The following is a 12,369-nucleotide window of genomic DNA, read 5'->3' on the forward strand; positions in this document are numbered from 1 at the left end:
TTTCGATCCCAACAGGAGGGGAGTCGCCATCGGAAAACGCACTATCTCAAATTGGCTAGCAGATTGCATTTCCTTCACTTATGCCCAAGCTGGACTGACCCTGGAGGGCCATGTCACGGCCCATAATGTTAGAGCCATGGCTGCGTCAGTGGCTCACTTAAAGTCAGCCTCCATTGAAGAGATTTGCAAGGCTCGACATGGTCATCAGTCCACACATGCACATCTCACTACTGCCTTCAGCAGGATACCCGACGCGACAGTCGGTTTGGGCAGTCAGTGCTGCAGAATCTGTTCGGGGTTTAGAATCCAACTCCACCCCCCTAGACCCATTTTTGTTCTGTTCCAGGCTGCACTCAGTTAGTTGTTTATGGTTTCAGGTCAATCTAAGTTATGTCCTTGCTGTTGCGAGGCCCAATTGACCAATGTTCATTGTTTTGAGTGAGCCTAGTTGCTAGGGATACCCCACATGTGAGAACAAGCAGCCTGCTTATCCTCGGAGAAAGCGAAGATACTTACCTGTAGCAGGTATTCTCCAAGGACAGCAGGCTGATTGTTCTCACAAACCTGCCCACCTCCCCTTTGGAGTTGTTATTTATTTCTTTATTTGCTTTTAGATTAAACTGACGAGGCACACTCATGTGCCAGAAGACTCTGGCAAAACTTTGTTTATATTTTGCTTGCAAAATGCCGATTCCTGGGCCGACGCGGACGTCGACCCACATGTGAGAACAATCAGCCTGCTGTTCTCGGAGAATACCTGCTACAGGTAAGTGTCTTCGCTTTTTCCGACCCTCATCATGCAGAACGAGGAATCTCTTCTGCATCCCAACCTATAATCACTGGCCCTCATGGCTTGGATATTGAGAGCTTAGAATTTGAATTTTTAGATTTGCCAGAGGAAGTATCCCGCATTTTGCTGGTTTCCAGGAAAGACTCCACTAAGAGGTGTTACTTATTTAAGTGGAGGAGGTTTGCAGTCAGGTGTGAGGGCAAGGCCTTAGATCCCTTCACCTGCCTACACAAAAATTGCATAAATACCTCCAACTGCTTAAATACCTCCTGCACTTTCTGAGTCTGGTTTGAAAACCAACTCTGGAAGGGTTCATCTAAGTGCAATCAATGCTTATCATCACTGTGTGGGAGGTAAGCAAATCTCTGTAGAGCCTCTAGTTGTCCGTTGGTGCGGTCCTTGCCCAGCTGATGAAAGCTCCTTTTCAGCCATTTGGTTCCTGTCATCTGAAGTATTTGATCTGGAAAATTGTGTTTTTGGTGGCAGTCACTTTAGCTCTCAGAGTCAGTGTGCTTCAGGCTCTAGCAGCTAATTCACTAAGTTTCACCACAATAAAGTAGTTCTCCGCACACACCCTAAGTTCCTTCCAAAGCTAGTGTCGGAGATTAATTTTAATCAGTCAGTCGCCTGCCAATGTTTTTCCCAAAACCAAATGCCCATCCTGGCAAGAATGTACTGCATACCTTAATCTGCAAGTTAGCCTTTGCCTTCTATTTGGAGCAGACTGAAGCCCCTAGTCAATCCACCCAGCTTTTTGTTTCTTTTGACCCAAATAGCGTAGGAGTAGCCATTGGCAAACACACAATTTGTAATTGGTTAGCAGATTGTATCTCCTTTACTTATGCCCAGGCTGGGCTGACTGTGGAGGGTTATGTCAAGGCTCCTTAATGTCAGAGCCATGTCTACATCATTAGCCTACTTAAGGTCAGCCTCCGTAGAGATTTGCAAAGCTGCGACGTGGTCATCTGTACACATATTCACATCTCATTACTGCTTTGAGCAGGACACCCGACGTGACAGCTGGTTTGGGCAGGCAATCCTTAAAAATTTCTTCGGTGTCAAGAATCCAACTCCATCCCCATAGGCCCAGTTTTGTTTAGTTCTAGGCTGCACCTTCACAACTAGTATGTAAGTAATTTCTTGTAAATCGATTTTGAGGTTTCGACGTTTCAAGTCCTTATTCTCCTAGCATTGTTGTTTTCGGTAAGCGTGGTAGTGAGGGATTCCCATCTGTGAGAATATGACAGCCTGCTTGTGTTTGGAGAAAGCAAAGTTACTCATCTGTAACAGATGTTCTTCAAGGACAGTAGGCCAAGTATTCTCACATACCCTCCCACCTCCCCTTGGAGTTGTATTCTTTAGCTATCTTACAAAACTGAAAGACCCTCTCTTATGCATTGGGCAGGAAGGCACCAGTGCATGCACGGTGAGACACTGCTAGAAAGTTCTCCAATAATCTCACTAGTCAGCATACACACCAGGCTCCGCCAGATGACATCACCCATCTGTGAGAATATTGGGCCTGCTGTCATCAGAGAACACTTGCTACAGGTGAATTACATAGAGTAACTTATAGACACATCTAAAAAGCAAAGTTAAAGATTTTCATTTTTATCAAGTATTATTAGTTTTTATTATGCTTGTTTTATAAAGGCCATGAGTTGTTGTCGGAGTTACAACAGCGTCGATTCAATGGTTCAGATGGTGGTGGTGGCGGCGGCTCTTGGTCTCCCATGGATGATGAACTACTTGCTCAGCCACAAGTCATGAAACTCCTAGACTCACTGAGGGAACAATATACACGGTACCAGGAAGTTTGTAGGCAGCGCAGTAAACGTACACAGCTAGAAGAAATTCAACAGAAAGTAATGCAGGTAAGCATCAAGACTGAGCTCCCTTTGTCTACATGTAGAGATTCCTCTGGTTATTTGTAGTATATTCTACATTTTAGCATTTCCATAATGTTGATTATTAATTTCAGATGCTTAACAATTTGCATAGGCACCATATTAACTCTAGAGCATGCTTGAATTTATAAATATAAGTCCTGTATTGACTACACAGAACACAAAAGCCAAATACAGTCTGTTTAAATTATTGTTACAAACGCCTAGAATTTACCAACTAGAACACTAACGTTTGCTTACCACAGCTTAAAAAGGATTACCACATGCGGTGAGGCATCCCGCAGTAAGTTCCAAATGTGCGCACGCAAATCTCATGCTAATTAATTTTTCTGGGAAGGCGTGTGTCTGGGGGCGGATAATGGGCATCTCTGCTTTAATCAGTGCATTTACATTGCTGCACGCTAGCTGATTAGTGCAGGATTTGTGCTTGAGCCCTTACTGCCTACAAAATAGATGCTGGTAAGTGCTCACACATTAATTTTTGGTAGTGGCTGCTGCTAATGGCAACATTAGCATATGGCCATTAATTTGGAAAATGGAAAACTGGCTATTTTCTGACAGTGGTAAAAATGGCCTTAGCGAGCTGGAAAGAACCACATAAGTACATGCTAAGGTCACTTTCTAATGAGGCTTTGTAAAAGGACCCCATAGGAAGGCTAATAACCACAATAGTCAATCCAAGGGACAACACAGTGGTTATACAAATTCCGGTCCCAGTATCTCATGCATTATCATGGAGGTAGGAACTATCAGATAAGCTGAGCAGAGGATACATTATAGTCAAACTCTTGGTGTTACAATCATGTCCTTTTTATTTTTCTACCATTATTAAACCATGTAAGTGGAAACAGTTCCCCAAAACAGGGAAGTGAAAATGCAAATACAAAAGACTAAGGGAGGGAAGTTATCAAGTGCATTAGGGCAATAACCCAAGTTATTTGCCCCTTAACATGACTTAAAGGGCACCAATGTAGCATTAGTTAAGTAACTGTGTGATAAATAGAAACCGGATGAAAAACATGGAAATGCATGTAAATCAGCTCTATTACTAGGCAAATACTATCCCACTGATTGCACCAAGTGCACACTGCAAGCCACAGTATAGCTGGTAAAATAACCCCATGAGGATTGGGCTTTAAAGCCGTAGCTCAATGCTCCAAGGCTGCAAGTTGAAGATCTCAAAACTGCCCCCAAGAGTGCTTCCTCACCTGAACCTCCCCTCCCCGATCAACAACTTCCTCCCTTATCCTGGACCCCCTGGGCCTACCTGAACAGGTCTCTGGTGGTTTAGTGGTTCCCAAGGCAGGACAGGAGCAATCTTCATTTGCTATTGCCCTTGCAGGCGCCTTCATTCAACATGGCACTCCTAGCAGTAGTCTCATGGTAGTAAGGGTCATGATAGTAATTTGGCAAAAAATATGTGTTATTCCCTTAACACACATTAGCAATTGTGGATCTTAATCTGGGAATGCTATTCTAAACAAATAGGTCTTTTTCCTTTTTGCAAAACAGCAGAAAATTTATATTTCTAACTGAATTTCTACTGGCAGAGTATTCAAGAAATGTGATCCAGGAATCAACAGAATCCAATCCTGGGAAGTGCATAAACAAGCCTGTCAGGAGATAGGAATATTCAGCAACACTGTATTGGTTGATTGCAGTAATCTCAAAGATGTTTGAATATAAATAAGGGCATCATTATGTAATGTATGAAACAACAAAGCAACAGACAGTACAGAATGTTCCATCTAGACTGAATTTTCTCTAAATCAAAATATGAGAGAGTAACGCCTCTCATATTACCACGGTGTCACATTACACACTGGCTACCATTTGAAACAAGGGATTTTTAAAGTCTTCACCATGATACCCTCATTTCTACATGGCAAAATGCCAGAATATCTAAACCATTGGATAATACTACGTGAAAGAGACTGAGAAGAATGAAAGGAAATCTTCTGGACCTAGTGTTTCCATCAACAAAGTGTGTCAGATTTAAGAAAGTACACTCAACAACCTTATCGTATCTATCGGCAAAATTGTGGAACGATATACCAGTGACAAGACCAATATCAGAGTGCGGAATTTTGCGTAAGCAATTGAAGACTCATCTATTCAGAAAATACGTGTTAGAGAATGAGGGATAATGTGTACAGCACCCCAGTACCCCCCAACTACAACCGTTATGACCCTAAAATGTAACAATGTTTTTGTTGAAATGTGTCTGAAATGTGACAGTGTACTTGACCTCTTAATGTAAGTCAAGCTGAACTCAGTCTGGGAATGCTTGTGACTAATAAGAAATAAAGGAAAGGAAAGGATAGGGGTGATGCTAGGCTGTGAGGAAGTGCCTGTAATCCAGTTTGTAATTGTCTTATCCAGATTAAGAACTAGTTTATGAGATTCTAGCCATGTCACAAGAACTGTCAAGCAGTTCTTTAATGGAGTAAGGTCAATGTTGAATGGTGACATGGGGAATATCAACCGCATAAGGAAAGTTTTAATCCCAAACAACTGAATAAGGGTGGCCAATGGGCTAATAAAGATGTTAAATAAAAGAGGAGAGTGAGCCCTGAGGTACATAACAAGTGAGAGAATGAATTCTAGAAATGTCAGTGCTTGTATAGACCATAAAAGATCATCCATGTAAAAAGGAAGAGAACCAATTAAACACAGTTCAGTAAGCCCGATTTCCCTTAACCTGAAAGTAACAGTGAGTGATCAACCAAATCAAAGGCAGCAGAAAGGCCACTGTTTCAGTACTGTGGTACTATGGAAACCTGTTTGACGGGGATGTAAGACTGATTTGTTTTAAAAAAGCAAGAAGTTGTCAGACCTGTGAGTTCTTGTACCAAGTAGAGCGCTGCCGAGCCCGGTACTTGGACCAGGTTCTGCTTGGCGGCCGGACAACCCTGGGTGTCACCTGCGCTGACCGCCGTTCCCCAGAGGTTGAGCCCCTAGGTATGGGCGGCCTGCAGGGCTTACGAGATGGAGCAGGAAGCAGGGTGATGAACATGACGGCCAGACAGGCAGCAGGTCAAGAGAGTAATCCAGGTGCAGGCAGCAGACACGAGAGTAATCCAGGTACAGGCAAGGTCAGGAGGCAGGCAGCAGACACGAGAGTAATCTAGGTACAGGCAGAGTCAGTAGGCAGGCAGCAGACACAAGAGTAATCCAGGTACAGGCAAGGTCAGTAGGCAGGCAGCAGACACAAGAGTAATCCAGGTACAGGCAAGGTCAGGAGGCAGGCAGCAGACACGAGTTATCCAGGTACAGGCAGAGTCAGTAACGAAGAACAAAGTAGAGGAGAAGCACATTACTGAGCAAGTAACACCTACCAAAGTAGAAGCCGAAGCAAGGAGTCTAGGGAGAGCTCAGCTGATAAAGTGCTGGCATCTGACATCAGGGAGAAGGGGCACAGCCATAGGACAAGAGCAGGGGAAGAAGGAACCGGAAGACCAATAGGAGAGAAGCAAGGGAAGCCAGGCAGAGGAAGAGCAGACCCAGGTGGGTGGAAGCAAAGCAATCAAGGAGCCTGGAAGCCAGGCAGAGAGAGAGCAGAGCCAGGTGCATGGAAGCAAAGCAATCAAGGAGCCTGCAACCAGAGAAGAACCACACACACATGGCTCAGGGTTGTGCCAATCAAGTGTGCGTGTCGATGGGACCCTGTACAGCCCGAGGACGCTGCTTGCGTTCAGGTAGGGGACATGACAGAAGTTGAGTATATACTGTTTGACAGTGAATAATCTAGAAAATGGAAAAATAGGAATCTTTATCTTGAACCTGAGAATTTCTGTCCAGAAAGTATAGTAATGCTGATGTGTGAATGCAGGTTAATTTCAGTTTGTGGAAGAAGATTAAAGCAATGCCTAATCTTCAGGGAGATGTGTGCTTTTCATCTGCTCTTATTAGCACAGAAATGAAAACACAAATATGAGTTACAGTTAAATCTTTCGTAGGCAGTCATCTCCAAAGATGATCTGACCTCAGGTTAATGAAAATAATTATCTACTCAATATATTGAAGAAATATCTTGATTAATGGCTATAGCAGTGGCTAAAATAAACTTTTATTCTAACTGTACAATACATATGTCAAAAGTAATTTAAAATGTATTTATTTGTAAATCAAGTTGTTTTAAAATATTCTGAGATAATTGATTTTTCTTAAATATGTAACATCTTTTGGTATATTTTCTACAGGTAGTTAATTGGCTTGAAGGACCAGGATCTGAACAGCTAAGAACACAGTGGGGGATAGGCGATTCAATCAGAGCATCTCAGGCATTGCAACAGAAGCATGAAGAAATTGAGAGTCAACACAGTGTGAGAAAATTTGTTTCAACAAGTTGCAACATGATTATTTAGATGTGTGGAAATGTGAGCTGTAATTCCCAAACTCCCAGAATATCTGGTAAAGATGTGCACATGGCAGAATTTTCAGTTTGTTTCACACCTCCATTTTAATGAAAATAAAAATTAATGTTTCTTAATATATAGATGCACTTACAAACCAAAAGCACATCCCTAATATATGTGTGTGTATCTATATAGCTCTATCTATCTATATCTTTTTACTGTATATATATATATAGAGAGAGAGAGAGAGAGATTTTTTTTTTCTTCCATTATGTTTACCTGTTTTGCATTTAGCAGTTTCTGCTAACTTTGTCTTGATCTATGTGGTCTTACAAAGCATGACTAATATTTATGTGAATAAAGGGCATTTCACAAAAACCTGATAAATCACAAAAAAATCTAATTTTTCACAAAAGCAGTTCTTATATTTAGATTTCTCTTACTGTGAAAACCATCATTCACAGGTTATATTAATTTTTTTACATGTCATCAAAGCAATGTCAGAATAACAAAAATAACATTCATGAACACTACTGTCTAAAATTTCTTAACATATTTTTTGTCTAAATATTAATATCTGATTAATAATGCAGTAGTTGTACTAATAAAAGAAGCACAGTTTATATCCTAAATTAATTCACTGTCCTCTTCCATGCATTATATTAAAATTTCATATCCATGCCATGTTTATTGCACATCACAAAAGTAGTAGTTGATGCAACTCATTTGTACAAGAACCTGTTAAGTCCACTCACCTTAAACGGCCAGTTGCAGCTTCTTAGTTTCCCATTTTCATTTCGTCTTTTGACATTTAATTTTGTTACCTTTCCTGACAGATAGATTCTGGGTGGCATGATCTCCAGTTGCTTGGTCATTTAAACCATCCATACAGTGGAGCTTGCAACCACAATCAGGGCAAGTAGACCTTGTTGATATTGTCTATCCTTCTCCATTCACATGGAGAAAAAAGGTTTGCATCACTCCTGCACTGAATGAGAAATGCCGGGTATGCCAAGTCCTCTGTCCCAGATAAAAACATTTAGATTTTTTGAAGTAAAGACACGTGATCAGTTTAAGGTCCTGTTCAAACATACAGCTTACTAATAATATTATTCTGTCCTGGACCTCTTCTCTAGATGATTCTAATATAGCAGATACATCTAATACATAATTTCCACAAGACTTTTGATCTTTTCCTAAAGGAGGGAAATATGCCTTATTAAAAGGTAGCAAAATAGAGTCTGTTAGAATCAAAATCTCTACAAAGTATTTTCTCCAATGAGGTCTGGCCCAGAACCCTGGGAAAATTAGGAGTTTTGAACGTAATTCAGATGTCCACAGTGATGTTCAGGTTATTCAAATTTCCTGTGAACTGCAATATTAAACTTGAGTCAAAGTATTAATAGTAGATTAGAATTCCTTTGTATCTTTTCCTAACATTTCTATCCTTGGAAGATAATCTCTTTCTAGGGCCTCCTGCCTGGGCGCCAAATATGAAAGTGGTCATCAAAGAGCTTAAATTTAATGAGCACTTTGAAATTGCAGCATCCATTTTCACTCGCATTGCCCAAATAACTTAAGGGCTACTTCGGGTTTAACTACAAGATATTAATGGCATCTTCTCTGAAGATCCATTCTTTTCCTCCAGGACTTCGCTTTGAGTTGCCGAATCATCTGCATTCAGGACTTCTTTTACAAAGCCACACTAGCAATTCCCGTGCAGCAAATGAGAGGAAGCTCATAGGAATTGAATGGGCTTCCTCTCATTTGCCGCACCAAGAATCAGCAGCTCAGCTTTGTAAAAGAGACCCTCAAAACGTTAAGCTGTTGTATTCATAGGCCAGGCACTTGAGGCATCCCAGCCAATGCTCCTTTTGAAGTTCCAAAACGGGCGAGGGTATTCTGGCCCGGTACTGCATCATCCATGATCCTCTCTGTGGTGACATTTGCCATCAAGCTTCCCTTCACGGGAACCCTGGCCATCCTGGAGATTTTGAGACCATGTAGGCCAGAGGAATCCTTGCTCCTATGCTGTTCCAAGTTTCCACTTTTGGTAGCAGCAGCAGCAGGAGTCAGGCCAGCATTCGTCAGTGGAAGCTCTGAGCAGAATAATTGATGCAAGGCTGTGCTGCCACTGGAGTAGAAGAAACAGCATGGTAAGTTGGCACTTCTGCCTTCTTTTTGGCGACATAATCAAGGAAATTCAGTTTGCATGCACAGCAGTGCTCAGAGTAACAGTGCCATCTTGACTCTGCCCCAGCAGCAGGTAATTTTTATTCACCCACATTGATACTTACAGCCCTGCAAGGAATAGAGCAAAATATTTATTTATTTATTTGTAACATTTATATCCCACATTTTCCCACCCATTAGCAGGCTCAATGTGGCTTACATAATACCGTAAAGGCGATCGCGAGGTCCGGTAGATGTTAAATACAGTATAAAATAAGGGTCTGGTAAGGTTAGGGTATACAAGTACAATAAGGGTCAAGGAAATAAGGAATATATAATGTTTATTCACCCACATTGATACTTAAAGCCCTGCATGGAATAGAGCAAAATATCTGGCAAAGTATTTTGAAAAATATATTCCTTTGAGAACCCCGAGTTCTCAGTTTGTTTGCTTGGCAATACCTTCTACTGGATGCTTCAGATTGAGTTCTTTGAGAAAACATACACAAAGATATCAAGTTTCAATCATTAGGAGCGTGTCACTTTCATTTGGAATGCTATTTCACTGTCACACTCATTGAGCCCCTCCTTTTACTCATTGGAGCGTCAGTTACAGTGCACAGATCCTGATTACTAGTTTCATGAGAGACAAGCTTAAAAGAAGAAAAGCCAAGCGGACCTTCCAGTAAGAAGAAATCTGAGTACACCTTCCTGTGTACTTTGCCTTCCACCTGTCGTATCACTTTCCTTGTACCTGCAAGTTCCTGTACTCTGAAATCTGTGCACATACTTCTAGCCTCTGAAAGCAGGGTACTTTGGGCAAATTATCTTGTATTGCCTCCTTTGTGTCTTTGACCTTTCAGAGGCACCAAATAGAATGAAATCTGATTTGCTTTTTTTTTTTTTTTTTGTATGCAAAGCATTATAACACTTAAATATTTCTAGATTTATATTCCAGAGATGCCGTTTGGATAAAAATTCACTGTTTGGCCTTCAGTCTCACTCTTTGGGATGGTCTACCCATGCCACCTTTGTATACATTACAAGACACCATTCCAATAAGTTTGAAATTCCTTTCCTGTGATGTTAAGACAGAATGTGTACCTGAAAAAGAAACATTTGAGATGGTTTACCGAGTGACCATTCTAGTTCTTTTAGGGTATTGGCTTTGTTTATTGGACCCCAAGAAAGTTTATACCTACATACGTCTCACTCATATGCTCTTCATTTTGAACAATTCAGTGGCATTCTCTGAGACATAAATCAAAGAAGGCCTGTCTTATATATTTATATTTATTGCATTTGTATCCCACATTCCCCCACCTATTTGCAGGCTCAATGTGGCTTACATAGATTTGTTAACATTATCCCGAAGAGACCCAGGGAACCATGGACTCAAGATAGGTAATAATTCAGAGTCAATAGATATGAGCCAATGTTGATAATGCTGGACCTTGTGGCTATAATGATTCAACCGTACACCTGTGCATGAGGCACGGAACTCGGATTCTGTTTAAGTTGATGATTACCCCATCACAGTTCAACCAAGGGTTTTCCCTTTCAAATTCCTTTGTATCATATTATTCTGATCATGGGTACACCCAATGTGGTGGGAGGACAGCCAAGATTTGATTCCCCGGTCAGATTTTTGGTAACATCAAAGAAATCCTTGTTTATGCTCAAAAGCGGTTTGAGAAAATTCTGGAATTTGCTGGCTTTGTAAACTACATCAGCTTTACTTATGTCAAGTGACCTAATTGTATTGCTGCCATCAGAAAACAGCAATTACCTTTTACTGCAGCAATTGAAAAGTAGCTTTAAGTAGTCATTTTGAAAATGTTTGGTTTTATTCTTGCACTTTTCCTGAAGCTTTAGCAATGGTCATAATCAGAACAGGTGGAAATTACTTTCAGCCTACTGATTATGATTGATTTATATTGTCACACAGTGTGACTCAGCTTGATAGTGTTCTGTATGATGAAATTTATGATAGTGTTTTGATCAGAGCTGCAGCCTGTGGGCTGTAAGGAACTTCAAAGAACTGACTAAAAAAATATTCCATTAAGAAAACCTTGAGTCAAATATTAAGTGATACTGGCTGGACATTAATACTGCCATATTCACTTCCAAAACATGCTAAGTATATGAGCATGTTAAAATTTGGGAAATTTATTGACTGCATTTCATTGTAAATTTTAATGAATTAGAATTAAATTTGTTTTGGTTTGAATCTAAGATTGGGTTTTTACAATTACTTTTATGAGACAGAGACCAACCTATGACAGCTTTTTCTCCATATAATAATTGAATAGCCCACCTACATTTACTGTGAGCAGTACAGAAAAACAGAACATTTTTAGATGAAAGGATATCATAAACATCTTAGATCATAATCTCTCTCTCGGTTATAGGCTACCTGTTTGAGTGCTTCATAATTAATTTTGTCACATAGGGATCCCTCACATGCTGCAGCTTGATTCCTCTGTATGACAAGGGAGCTACCCATTGTGTGGTTCCATGTTTATTCAACCGAGTCAACCGGTCTTTCTGAATTTGGATATAGAGACACATCTGTAGAAAAGCATACCAGTCTCTCAGCTCTAATAAGTAGTAATGGGAAGGGATTTTGATTGGGTTTCTGATCCTATTATAAATAAGTAACAGCAAACACGAAGAGACAGATATGAATGCAACAAGGGCATACCATTGCTTTCTGATAGTTCGGACTTGTTGGATGTCTGAAAGACCCTTCATCCCATGGAAAGGGACTATACCCATTTATCAAGGGCACACGCTACCATTTCCAGAATTGATTATTTGTTGATATCTAGCACACTCTTATCTAAGACCATGAAGCCCTAGTATTGGTCTTCTATAAGACATAAAGGCATTTCCCACCTTGATTATATAAAGACTAGTAAAAGAAGCCCGTTTCAGAGCAAATGAAACGGGCACTAGCAAGGTTTTCGTCGCCAACACCCTCCTCCCTCCCTGGCCAACCCCTTCATTGTTCTGGCATTGCTCCGCCCCCAACGTCATGACGTTAGATGCGGGGCGGGGTCCGGAGCGATTTCCCACCCACCCCTGCCTCCCTGCCAACCCCTTCGTTGTTCTGCCATTGCTCCGCCCTCGAGGGCGGGGC

The 12,369-nt window shown here is 41.0% G+C and overlaps 1 protein-coding gene across 2 annotated transcripts in view; it reads left to right on the forward strand.

The window, feature by feature from the left end:
- Positions 1 to 12,369, forward strand: part of SESTD1 (SEC14 and spectrin domain containing 1) — a 164,150-nt gene that overhangs the window by 101,430 nt on the left and 50,351 nt on the right. For both annotated transcript variants that reach the window (XM_030209824.1, XM_030209823.1), the window contains exons 9-10: positions 2,444 to 2,664; positions 6,900 to 7,022. In XM_030209824.1, coding sequence (XP_030065684.1) covers positions 2,444 to 2,664; positions 6,900 to 7,022 — 344 coding nt within the window. The remainder of the gene's footprint in view (positions 1 to 2,443; positions 2,665 to 6,899; positions 7,023 to 12,369) is intronic.

Source organism: Microcaecilia unicolor, chromosome 7 (genome assembly GCF_901765095.1).
Source record: "Microcaecilia unicolor chromosome 7, aMicUni1.1, whole genome shotgun sequence".
NCBI lineage: Eukaryota > Metazoa > Chordata > Amphibia > Gymnophiona > Siphonopidae > Microcaecilia > Microcaecilia unicolor.